The sequence below is a fragment of the Pseudochaenichthys georgianus genome, unplaced genomic scaffold, assembly GCF_902827115.2.
Source record: "Pseudochaenichthys georgianus unplaced genomic scaffold, fPseGeo1.2 scaffold_570_arrow_ctg1, whole genome shotgun sequence".
Taxonomy (NCBI): domain Eukaryota; kingdom Metazoa; phylum Chordata; class Actinopteri; order Perciformes; family Channichthyidae; genus Pseudochaenichthys; species Pseudochaenichthys georgianus.
The window spans coordinates 136,847-154,967 of record NW_027263131.1 but is presented as its reverse complement, the minus strand read 5'-3'; the positions used below and the strand labels follow the sequence as shown (position 1 = coordinate 154,967).

Below are 18,121 nucleotides of genomic sequence, written 5' to 3'. Positions count from 1 at the left end.
AAGCTGAGATTACACAGATTCCAATGGTATAAGTATCATTACTGTGCGACCAAAACTCAGGGCAGCAAAGGCGAAACCAGACAACACACAACTTAGCTTTACGGGGCCAAAACGGCAAATACGTCTTACCTTTGCTGTTTTCTGATCAAAAGTTGTGTTCAATGGCATTAAAACGCATAAAAACGCCGCTGAAGGTTAATCCAATGTGTCTGTGTCACTTTGAAATGATTACTGATAATCCATCATTAACATTTATGTCAAAAACTGAGTTGTCATATATAGCTGCTATGAGAGCTACGAGAGTGTATGAGAGCTTCCGGTTTTGGGCATGCTGCGCATCATTCACCAATGGTAATGTTTAGATGGATTTATGAACTTCCCCTCGATTCTATTTTTTAAAAGAGGTGTCAATCACGAAAATCGACCGATGGGTTCCAGAGATATGGCAAATACACCCAAATGACCCCAGAAGTGGTTGTTTTTTTTCAAACCTCTCTTAAAAAGGTCAAATGTCACTTGTGTTGCATCAATCTTGATACAGGGTACTTATTATATGTTGTAGTTTGGATTCCTAAAACTTTTAGTCTACTATCCCATCATTCAAGGGTGGTTTTCACTAAAAGTCATTTTTTTTTACTGTGTTCAGTCTGAATTTACTTTAAAATCTATATCTATATAGATTCTGACTTTTCTACATCCAACTCACAGGTTTATCATTGCTTTGAGAAAAAAGATTATTAATTTATCCCTTTTAGAAGTGAAGTGTTCACATTTGTTCTGGGAATGTCATTTTCGAGCCTGAGACCTGAAAAACAGGCTTGGGGCTCAACAGGCTTAACAGCGGGAATATAGCACTGGACAGGTTGTGTAGGTAGGTGTTGTTTCCTCCACTGAAACCAATGAAATTAGCATTTTATTTTAAAGACCGTAGAGATTAACTTCAGTTTGTTTATGGTTCAGTTAAATCTCACCGGTTGAAATGTATAGCAGAAATAATTCCCCCAAAGCTCAATTTGCAGTGTATTGAAAATAAAGCAGAATAAACTAGTCAGTATCACTCCCTTCATCAATGCCTCAAGGGCCAAACGAGACACCAGAGCTTGGTGGTTGTGGAGGCTTGAACTGTGCATGCTCTCATGCTACGCTGTGACACTTTCAACAACATACAACCACAATTATCTCTCTTGTTCTGACTATGTTGGTAAAGAAAGGGAGTATATGGGATTAATGGTGCAGTGTACTGAAAATGCTATAACCAATTTTACAGCTAGTTTTTCTTTTTTAGGATGCTGTCCCAAACCATTGTACAAATGTATAAAAAGCGGGATCCTCCTGCCCTTTAGATGTCTGGGAGCTGTTCATGGCTTCTAAGAAGAAGCGAAAAGGAATGGTGTTCCATCAGGAAGGGGCAACCAGCCCTGTTGCGGCACCTGCTGCGGACCATCCATCTTCCCGCTTTGTTGTTCCGACACTAGGGAAGGCAAGTGAAGGCGGTATGGAGCAAAGCAACTGTGCAACCAATGAAGAGGCAGATATGATGGGTAAACCCAACATGTACCCATACAAAGAACCGGTTAGGAATGCTGGTGGACTTGCTGCTGTGAAGCTGCCGTATAGTTCAAACCCTGAGCCAGACAACCTCTCACCTGATAGCATCTGCAAAGGTATCAAAGTAACGCTGGACAACAATGGCATGTGGAACGAGTTTTTCAAATGCAAAACAGAGATGATTGTGACTAAACAAGGCAGCAGGATGTTCCCGTACTGCCGTTTTCGCATCTCTGGCTTGCAGCCATCTAGGAAGTATTCCTTGATCATGGACATTCAACTTTTAGACATCAGTCGTTACAAGTGGAATGGCAAAAGCTGGCAAGTTGCTGGAAAGGCAGAAAGTCATGGTAAGAGTCAACCATTCGCTCACCCAGAGTCTCCATCAACAGGAGAACACTGGATGAAAAATCCAGTGTCCTTTTACAAACTGAAACTCACAAACAACGTCTCAGAACAAGAGGAGAACACCATCCTGCATCCGATGCACCGCTACTTGCCAAGACTGCATCTGATCCAAACCGATAAAGCTTCTGAAGACATCAATCTAAAGGGTCGCAATCTTATGACATTCACTTTTCCCCAGACTGAGTTTATGGCAGTCACTGCTTACCAAAACCCACAGCTTTCCCAGCTTAAAGTCGACTACAATCCGTTTGCTAAAGGACTGAAGGAGGAGAGCTCCAGTCCGTTTGGCCTCAAACTGAAGTTGAACCCTGACAAAGACGTGCACAAAGGTGGAGGCACGACAACCAATGAGCAACATCCCCTGAAGAAGAGCTTGAAGTCTTTGCTCGCAAACCATAAACCTAAAAGCTTGAAAGCAGTGGATGCAAAGCCTTCGGGTTCGAGTGATCTTCAGAAAAAATCCACTACGAATGAAGATCAATCAGCTGCCAGTGTGACTGGGGAATGCTCAGGGTAAGAGTTACACTTTGTAAAAGAAGATGGCATGCTTTTCACAATTGTACTAAATGTCAAGTTTGCAAGTTGGCTATGTTTAAGAATTGACTCGGCTGTTGTTTCATTGCCCTGTATCTAATACCCTGAACTACCGCATCGTACGTGCTTCCTCTAGTCCTCATCAAATGTTGCTAAATATGCGTTTTTTTAAGATACTTTTACTCAATCAACACCATGGTTGCTCTCACATCGGTTGGATTATTGTTTCAGATACAACGTTGCACTTTGATGGGTATCTTTGCATATATTTGCAAACACGCTATTTCAATCATGTTTTGTGTTCGGCACGTGATTTAAATACAAAGCTGTGATAAAACAGTTATTCCTGTGCCCACTATACTGTCGCACAACCAAGTAGTTGATTCCCCAGAATATATCTTTCTATGCATTATTTATTTTTCTAAGACATTTACCAAGAGGATTAGCTTTTCCCTCATTTGTTGACTTCATATTAGATCGTTCAGTTTGAGGTAACCCGTGTGTTTAGGACCTCAGAGAATATTTCCATAAAGTGAAATGCTTCTTATCTTCTTCAGGTTGTGCCACAAGATTTTGTACTGTGTCAAGGGAGCTGCCACAATTTGTATGGAGCTTCTGTTCGCAGCAAATGTCTGCCTATTGCGCCTGTAGTGTTAAAGTCGTTTTGTAAGATTGTGGGATGGTGCCTACAAATGCTGTTATTGTGTTGTTTCTTGTTTACCAGATGACATGCCATAGCTTAGTTCTTCAGTACATGGTGGTCTATTTTTCACTCAATAATGCCTATGACATTAATTGGATTTTTGTATCGTTTTGTTTCCTTCACCAGCAATTCACGTCCAGCTCAGAAGTTGTTTTCAGAACTTATCCGGGAGGCTCATGTTTCACTGCATCGATGCAACGTGGAGCAGCTGGCCATCACAAACGGCACCTCTCCTCGAACTGAGCAACCCCAAACTAAAACCCCTGCTTTGAAAAGCAATGAACAAGATGTTCCCAGAAGGGACAGTCGATCTGTCAAAACTAATAGTTTTGACAGATCTGAAACAGTTCAAACAAAGAGGAAAGTCAAGGAGAATAAGGACCTTTTGAATTCAACACACTGCAAAGACAATGTAAGGACTGATAGTTCTGAGTTACATAATGATTCTCCAGCAGTTTCCCAGAACTCCTCGGTGGAATCAGACCATCAACATCAGCTCAAAGCTCTATCAGAGGGAAAAGAAAAGCAGCATAAACGTCCAGCGCCCCTGCCTCTGCCAGCTCTCGCTCGTTTTTTGAAGCAGCATTCAACAAAATCTAAAAAGGCCAAGAGCAAGCTGGATTCTCCACCCCAAGCAATCCCATCTGAACGTTCATCGAATTCAAAGAGTTCTGCTGCAGCTCCCACATGTCCACAATCTGACCCCTTCGTTAAAGCAACTGATCCATCCAAAGACCCTACTGGTGATATCACAAAATACAACAACCGGGCTTCTGGACATACTAGTGAACATCATCTGGATGAAATGGATTTAAATGTTACAGGACAAGCAGGTAAAACCGCCAATGAACGATCCAGTCCATCGTGTCCAGGTGACAATGCAACTACAGGCCCAAGCGGACTAAGCACTGAAGATTTCCTGGCCTCTGTTTCAGTAAGTGAATGCAACAGCCATGTGGGACAAGATGGTACACCAGTGTTACCTAATTTTTATCAACCATTTTGTACCCTTGGGACATCTTTATCCACCATTTCGTCAGCTCTTGCTACCTCCTCTGAATCTCCTATTTGGTCACCCTCCCATGACACAGTGTTACCTGCCCCAAACTTTCCACAAACCCAAACCATCCATGACTCCTCCACACTACCTTCAGACTCCCCTACTAGTAAGTCTGATTCTTTGCTACCTGACCCCGAGTGTTCTTCATTTGCTTTTGAGGAATTGTCACCTGCAAGCTCTCCAGAACCTTTACCTTCCCTGCCTCTCTCGTTAGCTCTAGAATTCGACTGCAGTACTTCGGAACCGCCTCCACAAGCAGTATCTCCTGAGGAGTTGCAGCACAGCGAAGCATCTGTGTTCAAATGGCATACAGTGTTACCTCTACCTAAGCCGTACATAGAAACTTCACTCGCTACATTTCAGCCCACACCAGAGACTCTACCTTCAGTGTCTGTCGCTTCACCTTTTTTGCCTTCCCAAACACCCTCCCAATCTGAACCACAGGTTATTGACACCTCCACATCCATGGCTCCCCTTGATCCTGGTCCATCATTTCAAGAAAACGTACAGTTGCTGCCATTCCCTGCTCAATTGTCCCCCCTGGCGCTTCAGTTACCGCTGTCTCCAACTTTTTCCTCCTTAGATGGAGATGAACTGTCACCTACGGCTTCAATCGCCGAACTCGTGTACTTTTTCTCCAACGATCATGACCTCGGGATGGAGTTTTCAAACACAGAGGCAATAGACGTTCCCTGCTCACCGCCGAGTAAAGTAGAATCAAATGCCCATGAGCCTTCTCCGCAGGTGCAACCAATTCCAGCCAAAAGGACCTGCAAGCAGAAGAAGAAGCCCAGGCAGCGAAAGTTAGTGGATGTAGATCAGGATATTGATCCCTCGTACGGTAGAATGCATCCCAACCTGGAGGAAGTAGAAGAGCAGTTATTTATTTCATTCACTTCAAAGGTAAGAACTTACTCTTATATATTTTTATGTCTTTGGCATCCAGTTCCTAAAATACAGCCATGAGTTGGCAAGATTGAAGTCATTGGCCGATATTAACATCGAGAAACAAATGCTTTGATGATAACAAGGATAAGATTCAGAAGTGTTTCCAAGTAGACATGGAAATATTATAAGCATATTTAGCATTTTTCTAGTTAGTTCCTGTTTGGAGCAATGGAGCCTCTAGTTATACCAGTAACCCAATACTCAGGTTGGTAATGAAGGGGCTTACTCAATGTGCTTTACAGAACATTTAAAACCAAACTCATATTTTAGGAGGCTCTCAAACTTCACCTTGCGGACTCCTCCGATGGACCGGAGTCACAGCCTCAGACGACGCCTGAGGGACCCGTGCTACAAGAAACTACTGACACGCCTGAGAACGGTAACACAGAAATGATCGTGTGACTGAAATCCTATTACATTTTCCAATCGTTTAAAATGTGCAGATAAATGGTAAAGTAAGAATATGGATATCAGTTTAATCTGTGTAAGGTGCAGAGAAAGGATGTGTCTATCCCAGTTTAGCCTAAAGACTGGGGGGAAAGAGCATAATAAATACAAACTGACAGGAACTAGGGCTAGCTTAAAGCCACTAGACCTAGAGGTTACCATACATTTTATAGGACTTTATTAAACTAATTCTACCCAGAAACTGTCACCAAACTAACTCTAAACTAGAAGTTGAACTACCGTACTTTTCGGACTATAAAGCGCACCTGCATATAAGCCGCAGCAGCTAAATTGTCCGTCTGTCTTGCTCTTCCCTAGTGGCCGTTAGCGGTACAACAAAAATGGGGAAAAAGTCGCGGCTTGTAGTCCGAAAAGTACGGTAGCTAAGTTAACTGGACCAAGAGCGTTATGCAAGCTATCAGAACCTATAGCTAGCTTATGGCTGAACACCACTTGGTAACTAACGACGCAGAAGCTCAGTCCAACAAGAACAAGAAACAAGCTATACAAACCTATTATACAATTTGTATAATGTGGAAGATGCTGTTTGGACTTAGCTTGGCTAACAACGTCCAAGACATTTCAACAAGCTCAATGATCTGATCGTTAGTATAATGAAAAGTGGATAACATGACATTTATTTCTTCAGTAGAGACAACAGATGAAATTGAGAGGATCGCTGCCTTCGAGAAGATTCTCCTGAGAGACCTGAAGCTGCTGCGACACAGACAGGTGATCCACCCTGTGCTGCAGGAAGGTACGTCAGACTGTTTAATGAAGTATTTAAAACCCTTTTGTTTTCTCACTTTATAGTGTAGAAATAAATATATATATATATTAAAACTATATGGTGGTGGTGGCGAAGTCGATAGGGACTTGGCTTGGCAACTGGAAGGTCACCAGTTCAAGTCCCGGCAAGACCAAGTGCTACCGAGGTGTCCCTGAGCAAGGCACCGTTCCCCACACTGCTCCCCGGGCGTTGGGGAGTTCAAAATGGCAGCCCACTGCTCCTAACACTAGGATGGGTCAAATGCAGAGAAACAATTTCCCCACAGGGATTAATAAAGTATATCCAATCCAAAACAAAGACATATTTTGGAACATTTAGAAATAAATATGTTAAAGTATGTGTATTACACTACAGTAGATAAAATGGAAGATGGAAAAACATATTTAAACTATAATATATGACGATGTGAATATAATTTTGCTGAAAAATCTTTTTTTTCTCTCAGTGGGTCTGAAGATGAGTCAGCTGGATACGACTCTGGCCGTAGACCTGCAGTACCTGGGAGTCCATCTGCCCATCCCCCCCCCTGGAGTCTCTCTGGAGCCGCTGACCCAGGAGCTGCCTCCACCTCCAGGTACTTCATAATGACCCAACTTGGGTTTAGATCAGGGGTGTCCAAACTACGGCCCAGGGGCTAAATGCGGTCCCCGGGCCGTAGTTTGAACTGAAATTTGAAATCAGAGTTGGATTTGATTACGTCATAAACAAAATACACATAACACATCAGTTCCATTAATCCACTTTAAAACAGCTGAAGGGCGTTTTCAGCTTTTAAAAATGTGCCTTTACGCTGTAGGAGAAATCCTCAAATCGGCTGTTGCGTAGTAACTTACTGTTGTTTTCTTATTTCCAGGTATTTCTGCAGCGTTTGTGTCCAGAACAGGAAAAACGACCGATGTGACTCAGATTAAAGGTTGGAGAGAGAAATACACTCCATTAGAGGCTCCGCCCACTCCGACACCAACAACACCTGAAGGTAATCACAGCTTGAAAGGAATTACCAAGAAAAACAATTGCAAAAATCTTAATAAATAATGTAAACTTTGGGATTTTAGCCTTTGCAGACCGTATGCACAAAAACCTGTATTACACGCTACAGGAAAGGGAACACCCCAAAGAAGCACCTCTTTAAATAAATAATTGTCTCAGTGAAGTTGTGTAACATTTTGTCTTAATATTTTTCTCGTGTCCTGCAGCTGGTCCCAGTTCAGACCCGCCAAAGAAGAACCTGTCTGCGTTCTGCAGCGACATGTTGGACGAGTATCTGGAGAACGAAGCGAAACTGATCGACGAGCGAGCCGACAGCTTCTCTCAATCTGCCGTGGAGCCGCTGGTGTACGAGCTGCCCACCAGGAGCACCAGCTACGTCCGGACCCTCGACAGTGTCCTGAAGAAACAGACCTCCTTCTCCCCCACATCAGACCTCATCTCTGGATTCATCCCGCCCTCTAAGAGACCCAAGCTCACGCTCAAAGAGGCGAAGAAACCCCGGAAAGAGAAGCTGAAGAGAGGTCCAAAACCGAAAAACAGAGAAGAACCGCTTCCAGGTTCAACACCTTCTCTAAGTCCGACTCAGTCAAACCTGCTCCCGAAACAACCCGGACTCCATATCCCAGCAGCCCCCACTCCGTCAGAGCACACGGCACCTCTCCCTGTCCCTCTAAAACCAAGGAAACAACACCTGAAAGTGCGATTCAACGAGCCAGAGCCGGCACCTCTGCCCCATCAACCCAAGCTGAGGAAGCTCAAACCCAAGCCCTCGTCTCAGACCCTCAGCCTCCACACGGCCCCGCCCCCTGGGGTCTTCGAGGATGTGGCCCCGCCCCCTGGGGTCTTCGAGGACATGGCCCCGTTGGAGTCGGACTCTGAGCTCGTGGATCCTGAATCCCACAGGACAGAGGGCGGTCCTGTGATGACCCGCGCTCTGCTGAGGCAGAAGGACCTGGAGGACGCCATGCTGTGGGAGGGGCTTCCTCGGACCTCCATCACTAAGGAGAGGGCTGCCATCGCTCTGACGTCACTGTTCACACTGAAGGTAAGACGTCAGTGCTTTTAAGGATTGTTTTGTCTCACGATGTTTTTATATGCCCGCTGGTGAAATGAAGAAAAGCAGTGCGATTGTGTATATAGTGATAATATGGAAATGAATACTATACAGTATTATATTTATTTCCTCTATTCTATATTGAGCACTTTTGGTACTTATTTTGATTTTAACACTTGGCACAAGTTAGGGCACCCTAAGAGTCAAAGGTTTTATTGTCATATGCACATTAGTTACGTGCATTAGTTATTAGTTAAGACATCAAAACAATGCAAGAAGAAATTAAAGCAAAAAGTAGAAACAGAGATAAATTAATTGTTGGGTTAATACTTAATGACCCAAATAAGATTCTGCAGAGAGAGGTGAACTGTACCTGTCTGAGTCCAGGTGGTTTTCCTGACTCCTCCTCCTCCTCCTCCTCCTCCTCCTCCTCCTCCTCCTCCTCCTCCTCCTCCTCCTCCTCCTCCTCAGGGTTTCGTCATTGAGAACCCCACCGCCCCCATCCAGCTGGTGCGGAGGCCTGCCCCCCCCTGCCTGAACGAGTCCTGCCGTTTGGGCTGCATCTGCTCCAGCCTCGCTAACTGCTCCAGGATCAGCCACTGCGGCCGGCCCGCCTGCATGCTGGGCTGCAGCTGCCTCAAACAGAAGGTGGTGCTCCTCAAGAACCTGGACGGGTCAGACTCCAGCCCCTCGCAGCCCGGACACAAGAAGAAGAGGAGGAAGAGGAGGATGAAGATGGCCTACGGTGAGTTCAACACTAGCTACATCTCTATTGATGCTGCAGAAATCTGCTTTTTCCCTTACTGTAGTGTGTTGTGTTGGTTTTTGTGCATGTAAATGGTCTCAAAGGCTAAAATCCCAAAGTTATTAGCTTACGTTGTTCCACATTGTACGTGATTGGCTAAGGGGCGGGACATCTCTAAGCTGGTTGTCCAATCACATCAGAGCTGGCCAGCCAACCAATCAGAGCAGACTGGGCTCTGGTTTCAGACGGAGGGTGAAAAGAGGTGCTGCAGCACAGGCAGTATGAGAAAAATAAAGAGATGTTTTAACATTAAAGCATGGAGACATGTAGAGACACTACATACTGATATACACCTGAACATCAGCAGGAGAGGACTCTTTAAAGTAGAGACACTACATACTGATATACACCTGAACATCAGCAGGAGAGGACTCTTTAAAGTAGAGACACTACATACTGATATACACCTGAACATCAGCAGGAGAGGACTCTTTAAAGTAGAGACACTACATACTGATATACACCTGAACATCAGCAGGAGAGGACTCTTTAAAGTAGAGACACTACATACTGATATACACCTGAAGATCAGCAGGAGAGGACTCTTTAAAGTAGAGACACTACATACTGATATACACCTGAAGATCAGCAGGAGAGGACTCTTTAAAGTAGAGACACTACATACTGATATACACCTGAAGATCAGCAGGAGAGGACTCTTTAAAGTAGAGACTCTACATACTGATATACACCTGAACATCAGCAGGAGAGGACTCTTTAAAGTAGAGACTCTACATACTGATATACACCTGAACATCAGCAGGAGAGGACTCTTTAGAGTAGAGACACTACATACTGATATACACCTGGACATCAGCAGGAGAGGACTCTTTAAAGTAGAGACACTACATACTGATATACACCTGAACATCAGCAGGAGAGGACTCTTTAAAGTAGAGACACTACATACTGATATACACCTGAACATCAGCAGGAGAGGACTCTTTAAAGTAGAGACACTACATACTGATATACACCTGAACATCAGCAGGAGAGGACTCTTTAAAGTAGAGACACTACATACTGATATACACCTGAACATCAGCAGGAGAGGACTCTTTAAAGTAGAGACACTACATACTGATATACACCTGGACATCAGCAGGAGAGGACTCTTTAAAGTAGAGACACTACATACTGATATACACCTGAACATCAGCAGGAGAGGACTCTTTAAAGTAGAGACACTACATACTGATATACACCTGGACATCAGCAGGAGAGGACTCTTTAAAGTAGAGACACTACATACTGATATACACCTGAACATCAGCAGGAGAGGACTCTTTAAAGTAGAGACACTACATACTGATATACACCTGAACATCATCAGGAGAGGACTCTTTAAAGTAGAGACACTACATACTGATATACACCTGAACATCAGCAGGAGAGGACTCTTTAAAGTAGAGACACTACATACTGATATACACCTGGACATCAGCAGGAGAGGACTCTTTAAAGTAGAGACGCTACATACTGATATACACCTGAACATCAGCAGGAGAGGACTCTTTAAAGTAGAGGCACTACATACTGATATACACCTGAACATCAGCAGGAGAGGACTCTTTAAAGTAGAGACATTACATACTGATATACACCTGAACATCAGCAGGAGAGGACTCTTTAAAGTAGAGACACTACATACTGATATACACCTGAACATCAGCAGGAGAGGACTCTTTAAAGTAGAGACACTACTTACTGATATACACCTGAACATCAGCAGGAGAGGACTATTTAAAGTAGAGACACTACATACTGATATACACCTGAACATCAGCAGGAGAGGACTCTTTAAAGTAGAGACACTACTTACTGATATACACCTGAACATCAGCAGGAGAGGACTATTTAAAGTAGAGACACTACATACTGATATACACCTGAACATCAGCAGGAGAGGACTCTTTAAAGTAGAGACACCACATACTCATATACACCTGAACATCAGCAGGAGAGGACTCTTTAAAGTAGAGACACTACATACTGATATACACCTGAACATCAGCAGGAGAGGACTCTTTAAAGTAGAGACACTACATACTGATATACACCTAAACATCAGCAGGAGAGGACTCTTTAAAGTAGAGACACTACATACTGATATACACCTGAACATCAGCAGGAGAGGACTCTTTAAAGTAGAGACACTACTTACTGATATACACCTGAACATCAGCATAGCCGGAAGATATTCGGTTAACGCGAGCTCTGCTGTCTTTATACAGTTCCATATTATAATGGAGTTAAACCTCCCTTCTTGTTAATCACCTGCTCTTTTCCTATGGTTTGAATGTGTAGTCCTCAAGGAGGCGGACAGCGTTTCCCAGCCTGCCCAGCGGGTCCGGACTCTGTGGAAGAGAGACGCCGCAGACCCAGATCCAGACCCGATGCGCACACCTGGACCGCCCCCTCTCTCCCACCCCACTGTAAGAACTGTTTATAATAAATAGTGATGGTCCAGTCTCAGTTTATCTGTTGTTATTAGCAACAACATGAATGTATAATCACGCTTTCTTCTGTGTGCTGCAGGAGAGGTTAGAGGACAGCAGCAGCTGTGCCAGAATCCGAGCCTTCGTCGGGAAGAATAGGAGGAGCACCAGGACACCGAAGACTCCTGGCAGTCCACAGGTAACTCCTCTTTAGACCTAACAACTCGTATAAAACTTTATTTTGATCAACTTCATAAAGAAACCACGCCGTCAGCCGCCCAACATTTACTGAAGCCACATCCACGGTACCTGTCCTTATAGCTCACGGTGTGGAAGTGCATGTAAGCATTAACCGCTGAGTGACAGGCTGATGTGTTTCTTTCAGGAGTCCAAAGATGCAGAGTCTACTAAGGTTGAGCCGAAATCTTTAAAAGGGAAAGTCTCGACATCGAAGAAAACAAAGGCCAAATCATCCATTCCTCCATCAGGTAGGTTCGCTCACTCCTCTGCAGCGAACTTATTTACCAGATATGAGATGTAATAATGCATAAGCTACGCAGGTTGTCATCATACATGTCACAGGAGAGAAACGTCACATTGTGCAATCCTTTATTTCAGAATCAGAAACACATACGAGGAGTTTTACGTGGTGTCGTGGTGCACACATAAAAGTAAAACAAAGATTAAAAACACTGATAGAAATCTATTTGAAGAAAACTATAATAACATTAAAAAAGATATAGTAAAAAGAGATATTTTTACAGATATTTACAGCGCTACGTTGCTAAATATAGTACATTTAAAATATGTATTTATTGACTAAACAACGTACTACTCAAGCGGTCGGCAATTGCCGCATAATTCTAGTGCTAAACAACGTCCGTCTGGAGAACAGTGTGAAGGAGGATAAGTTGCATTTCAACTGTTATTAGCAACACGAGCACTGCTTCAGTCCACCTCGGCGCGTTCACACTGCAGTGCTTTTCCCTCTTTAGTTCCGAAAAGTCGCGTTCACACCAAAAAGAGCCGGAACTAAAATTAATTCAGGAGACCCTTTTTTGCAAACCACGCCCCGTAAAACTCCCAAAACGTTTTGTGAAGCCGCCATTTTATTATCCTCTCATTAGCATTATTAGCATTAGCATTAGCCCAGCGACTAACTTATGGCAACACAAAAGTAAACATGGGAGCGGTGGAGATGAGGAGGTCTCGGCGTTCTGGCGATTTACTCTGAAGGCTTCAGTAGAAGCTGCTGGGAGTCCCAGCAGCTTCTACTGAAGCCTTCCCCAACTCCGGGGACTTCCGGCCGGGGACTCCGGGCGGCAGTATACGCCGTGAAGTGGTTTGCGGCCTGCCAGTAATCCCAAAGCAGAAGAAGAAGAAGTGATGTCGGCAGCTTCATTTGCCTAATCCTCCCTCAGGGACTTATTCCGGTGTGAACGCGATCTGTACTTAGTTCATGAGAACTAAAGAGTTCTGATGAACTAAAGTGGGAGAAGTCCTGCGGTGCCTATTGTTGTTGTTTTGATGTAGTTAGGGATATTCACGCTGGTGTTGCAGCGCGCAGGTGTCATGACTGGTTCAAAGTTGGATCGAACCAGTGACTGAATGAAAGTCATTGTAATGGGCGTCTATAGGGGTTTATGTTTGAGGACACAGGGCCTAAAGGAGCAGCACGACCGAATGAAACCTCCTTTATGAATCAAAACGTCCTGATTTGCTAAAGTTCATACTGTTCCCTTATTGCAGATGTTTACGACTCCCTGTAACTGCAAGTCTCTTTCATTGCAACTGGATGAAATGTCTTCCAAATGAAGGAAACGGATTGATGTTGTGTGTTCCCCTCCAGCAGGCGATCCTCAGCCAGCCCCCTCTCCTCCAGCGAAGCCCTCGAAGCGCCTGATCATCGTGGCCGAGTGTCAGTGGGTGAAGGAGGGCGACCGTAACATGGTTCTGAGGACACTCTGCGAGGCGATGGCTCGGGACAATCTGGAGAAGCCTTTCTGGATCAAAGACTATCTGGTGAGTCCGGTGAGCACGTCGCTGGAGGAGAGCGAAGGAGAGCGCTGCATCCAGTTCAAGATGCACATCTCCAGACCCAAACTGACGAAGGAGGAACCAGCGAAACGCCGAAGACCCCGGAGACCAAAACCTCCCATTAAAGAGAAGACACAACCACAACAGGTAGGGTGAAGATTTGTTATTATAATGCAATGTGTGAAACTGTAGGAGAAGAAACAGGAAGTAGAAAGGAGGTGGTTAGTTACTGATATCAACCGACAAAATGCTTTGAAGTTCATTCATAATGTTCGATTTCTTAATCAATATCTGAGTGTTTTGCAGCTTGTGTATTCATTCTGTTTAAACCTGTCCAGCAGCGGGCGAACGGCAACATGAATAACATTTATTTACCTCGATAACAAAATCTGTTTGACTCCGAAGTAGTTCAGCAAACTACTTAAGTAGAATCTTAAATACAGATCTTATAAAGCAGGGGTGTCAAACTCAAGGCCCGGGGGCCAAATCTGGCCCGCGACTTCATTTTATGTGGCCCCACAAGAGCTTGCAAAGAATATAATATGTTTATTATACGGTTACATGCTACTTTACAGATGCACGTTGCCCATAAACTACATGTCCCACAATGCATCTCAGATTTTCCTTTTTTCTCAATTTGCCTTTTCTTCAAAATATGCTTTTTTCTTAGAATTTGCCTTTTTCTCAAAATGTTACTTTTTTTCAAAATGTCTCTTCTTTTTTTTTGTTTTTCCAGAATTTGGCTTTTCTTTTTAAATAATTTTGTGACATGCACACTGAAGAGACTTGCAATTATTTGCCCTAGACTTCTGCTTTCAGACGTATCTGAAAATAATCCAATGCAGAGGCAATCATGTAATATAATAAATGATGTTATATATATTTATATTAAATATTTATATATGTATTTTATATAGTCTTAAAGTTACAACCGGCCCTTTGAGTGAAACCATAACGCTGATGTGGCCCGCGATGAAATTGAGTTTGACACCCCTGTTATAAAGCCTTTAGATTTAACTTCAGAAATATATTTTAAAGTATTCAAAGTGGATCCTATAACTCTTTCTCTCCCATTTCTACTCTGTAACTAAAGACGAGAATGCCCTAAAAAAGTTGAAATGGGCAGCCACATATCTCACTCTGTCAGCGCACTTTCTAATCGATCTCTCTTTAAAAAAAAAAGACTTGATATCATTTTTAAATTATTAAAAAAAGACTAATTTCATCCCGTGAATCACTGGCTTCACATGATTTTAAAATCATTTCCCAGGGTGATATAGTTAATTATGGAGCTTCGGTCTACAACACCACCACCACCATGGAATATAAAAAGTGACTTCAGTAAAGACATGCACAACGTGATGATTGACAGTAGGGATGCTCCGATCGATGGAGGCGTGTGGCGCAGTGGATAGAGTTGGGATCAGGGGGTCACAGGTTCAAACCCCACAGCAGTCAGCATGTCGTTGTGTCCCTGCGACCCTTCACCCCTAATCGCTCCTGTGGGGATTGTCCACAGTAAAGAGTATATAAGTCAAACTCCCAGAAACCTGCAGGTCCGCTGCAACTCTGACTACTTTTAAATCCAGGCTGAAGACTTTTCTTTTTGACGCTACTTTTAATTGAACTATTCATATCTTAAACTGCACTGTAACTCTTATCCATGTATTTTTTCTTTTTATGTTTATTTTATTAGCTTTTATTTTTAATGACTGATTTTAAATGCCATTTTCTTAATGTCTTTCGTTTTTTGTAAAGCACTTTGAATTGCCATGTGTTGAAAAGTGCTATATAAATAAACTTGCCTTGCCTTGCCTAAGTCGCTTTGGATAAAAGCGCCTAACAAGTATCGGCCGATACTCACTCTGCCGATCGATCGGTGCTGTCTATAAAGGCCGACCAGGAGAGCCGATCGCATGACGTAACATACATGACACTTTTCTCTGTGCGGCAAAACAAGCTCGCCAAAGTGGCTTCACCGGTCTGGCAGTATTTTAAGGTGTCCGAAAATATCAATAAAATAGGGGTATGCAGCGTGTGTGGAGCAGAAATCCTGCAGCTCCGCCCGCTGTGACGGACCGGTGAGCGGAACACACACTAAGAGTTAGACCTAACACACTTGGCTATTACATCTACCTCTGGAACAAGCTACACTAGTTATAAATATATATGCATTACTTCACTGTCGGGTCACTCATTACTGGATCAGTGAGCCGCATGAGACCATACCGGTGAACGGCCCCAAAATACCCGATCGGAGCATCCCTAGCTGACAGCAGTCTGTCAGAGAGGACAGGATGAGAGTTGTTGGTTTTTCCCACATGTTTTTAATCCCCCCCCCCCGTGTTTTTGCACAGGACCCCCCGGAGGAGATGCAGATGGAGATGAAGCCTCCTGAAGATTGGCAGCGAGAGGTGGAGGAGGAAGAGGAGGTGGTGATGGAGGAAGTGGAGGAGGAAGAGGAGGTGGTGATGCAGGAAGTGGAGGAGGAAGAGGAGGTGGTGATGCAGGAAGTGGAGGAGGAAGTAGAAGAAGCGAAACCTCTTGAGGATTGGCAGCGAGAAGTGGAGGAAGATGACATGGAGGAAGAACAGGAGGCGGGATCAACGAATCACCAGGTGCATGATGGGAAACAGATCAGAAGACAGGAAGTGATGTCACGGGAGAAGAGTAAGATGATGGGGAGTTTGGGTCTGCCGTTCCTCGCCGGAGTTTCCCCGGCCGGCTTCCTGTCCGCCTACACCAAGCAGCCGGGGAACACCGATCACACCGTCCACGTGAGACATGACTGCAAACCGCATGAATATTAATGAAGATCTTATGGGGGGGGGGGGGGGGGGGGAGAAGTATTTGGATAATTTACTTAAGTATTCAGACTGTAAAAACTCAGGAGTAAAAGTCTTGCTTTGGAAATGTTACTGAAGTAAAAGTTAGTTTAGAGTAATCAGCCAAATTGAGTTAAAATACTTCACATAAATGCAGAAAATCTTAGTGTAAATATAACTACCTCTCGCTGTTCTTGTATAAACTGTTGGCTAGTTTAATTTATAACAAATGGTTTGAATTTATGCAAACATCTTGTTTAGTCAATAAAATGACTCGTAAGAAGCTGTCTGATCGATGCGTCCCTAAAATACTCTTCCATGTGTGTATTTAAAGACGAGGCGAAATGGAAATAATAAGATAAAAATATTGAATGTCCATTTTCTTTGTTTCTCAGGTGAACGGTAAACCCTATCCTCTGGCTAAGATCCAGCTGGGGAAGATGGGAGCGCTCCATCCGGCCAATCGGCTCGCAGCGTACCTCACCGGCCGCGTCGGGAATATTAGGAAGCAGCAACCCCCCTCTCAACCCCCTCAGAGTTCAGCGCCGACCCCCCCTGAAGTCTACTCTAAACCTCCTCGGAGTTCAGCGCCGACCCCCCCTGAAGTCTCCTCTCAACCTCCTCCTCGGAGTTCAGCGCCGACCCCCCCTGAAGTCTCCTCTCAACCTCCTCCTCGGAGTTCAGCGCCGACCCCCCCTAAAGTCTCCTCTCAACCTCCTCCTCGGATAGCTCCAGGCCCCGCTCTGGCCACCCTTAAAGTCTACTATCAACCTCCTCAGAGTTCAGCACCGACCCCCCCTAATCCCCCCTCTCAACCTCCTCAGAGTTCAGCTCCGACCCCCCCTAAAGTCTCCTCTCAACCTCCTCAGAGTTCAGCACCGACCCCCCCTAATCCCCCCTCTCAACCTCCTCAGAGTTCAGCTCCGACCCCACCTAAAGTCTCCACTCAACCTCCTCAGAGTTCAGCTCCGAACCCCCCTCAACCCCCCTCTCAACCTCCTCAGAGTTCAGCACCGACCCCCCCTAAAGTCTCCTCTTCTTCTTATATGGTGCCCACCCCCGCAACACCATATCGGCAAACAGTCACTATGCGCTTCCACGAAAGTGCCCACTCAGGTAAACACTTTTATTCTATTTTTTACAACCTTATTTTTGTAGTTTTTGCACAAAATGTACTCAAACAAAAGAGCACGTTACTCCCAGATAATATTGACAAAATAAAAGATCCCTGTTCTTGAGTCAGTGAAGTGAGTGTTTATCTGTACGGCAAACATATTTCCCCTTTCTGTGTGTTGCAGTGACCGGAGGGAAGGTCGACCAATCAGCTGCCTCGTCTGACTGGCCCGCGGGTAAGGCTCCTGAATTTTGCGCTAATCGACATTCTGTTAATTCAAGATTCAAAGGTTTTATTGTCATATGCTCAAAGCTGCAGTGTAGAAATGGCAATGAAAATCTTCTGACCTGAGCTCCTCCAACGATGCAACATATATAATAAAATACAAACATATAAAATTATAAATAGTGCAAGAAGTCT

The 18,121-nt window shown here is 44.2% G+C and overlaps 1 protein-coding gene across 5 annotated transcripts in view; it reads left to right on the top strand.

Annotated features, from left to right (window-relative positions):
* The first annotated feature begins 1,289 nt into the window (after positions 1-1,289).
* The window catches only part of LOC117443257 (MAX gene-associated protein), a 34,830-nt gene continuing 17,998 nt past the window's right edge, over positions 1,290-18,121 (top strand). For 3 of the 5 annotated variants that reach the window (XM_034079225.2, XM_034079222.2, XM_071202564.1), the window contains exons 1-15: positions 1,290-2,469; positions 3,320-5,156; positions 5,472-5,580; positions 6,298-6,405; positions 6,884-7,012; positions 7,292-7,414; positions 7,635-8,473; positions 8,954-9,227; positions 11,595-11,722; positions 11,826-11,924; positions 12,111-12,213; positions 13,575-13,909; positions 16,120-16,539; positions 16,983-17,703; positions 17,886-17,936. In XM_034079225.2, coding sequence (XP_033935116.1) covers positions 1,361-2,469; positions 3,320-5,156; positions 5,472-5,580; positions 6,298-6,405; positions 6,884-7,012; positions 7,292-7,414; positions 7,635-8,473; positions 8,954-9,227; positions 11,595-11,722; positions 11,826-11,924; positions 12,111-12,213; positions 13,575-13,909; positions 16,120-16,539; positions 16,983-17,703; positions 17,886-17,936 — 6,385 coding nt within the window. In that variant the 5' untranslated portion in view covers positions 1,290-1,360. The remainder of the gene's footprint in view (positions 2,470-3,319; positions 5,157-5,471; positions 5,581-6,297; positions 6,406-6,883; positions 7,013-7,291; positions 7,415-7,634; positions 8,474-8,953; positions 9,228-11,594; positions 11,723-11,825; positions 11,925-12,110; positions 12,214-13,574; positions 13,910-16,119; positions 16,540-16,982; positions 17,704-17,885; positions 17,937-18,121) is intronic. The other 2 variants (XM_034079224.2, XM_034079223.2) reach the window with 2 other exon arrangements.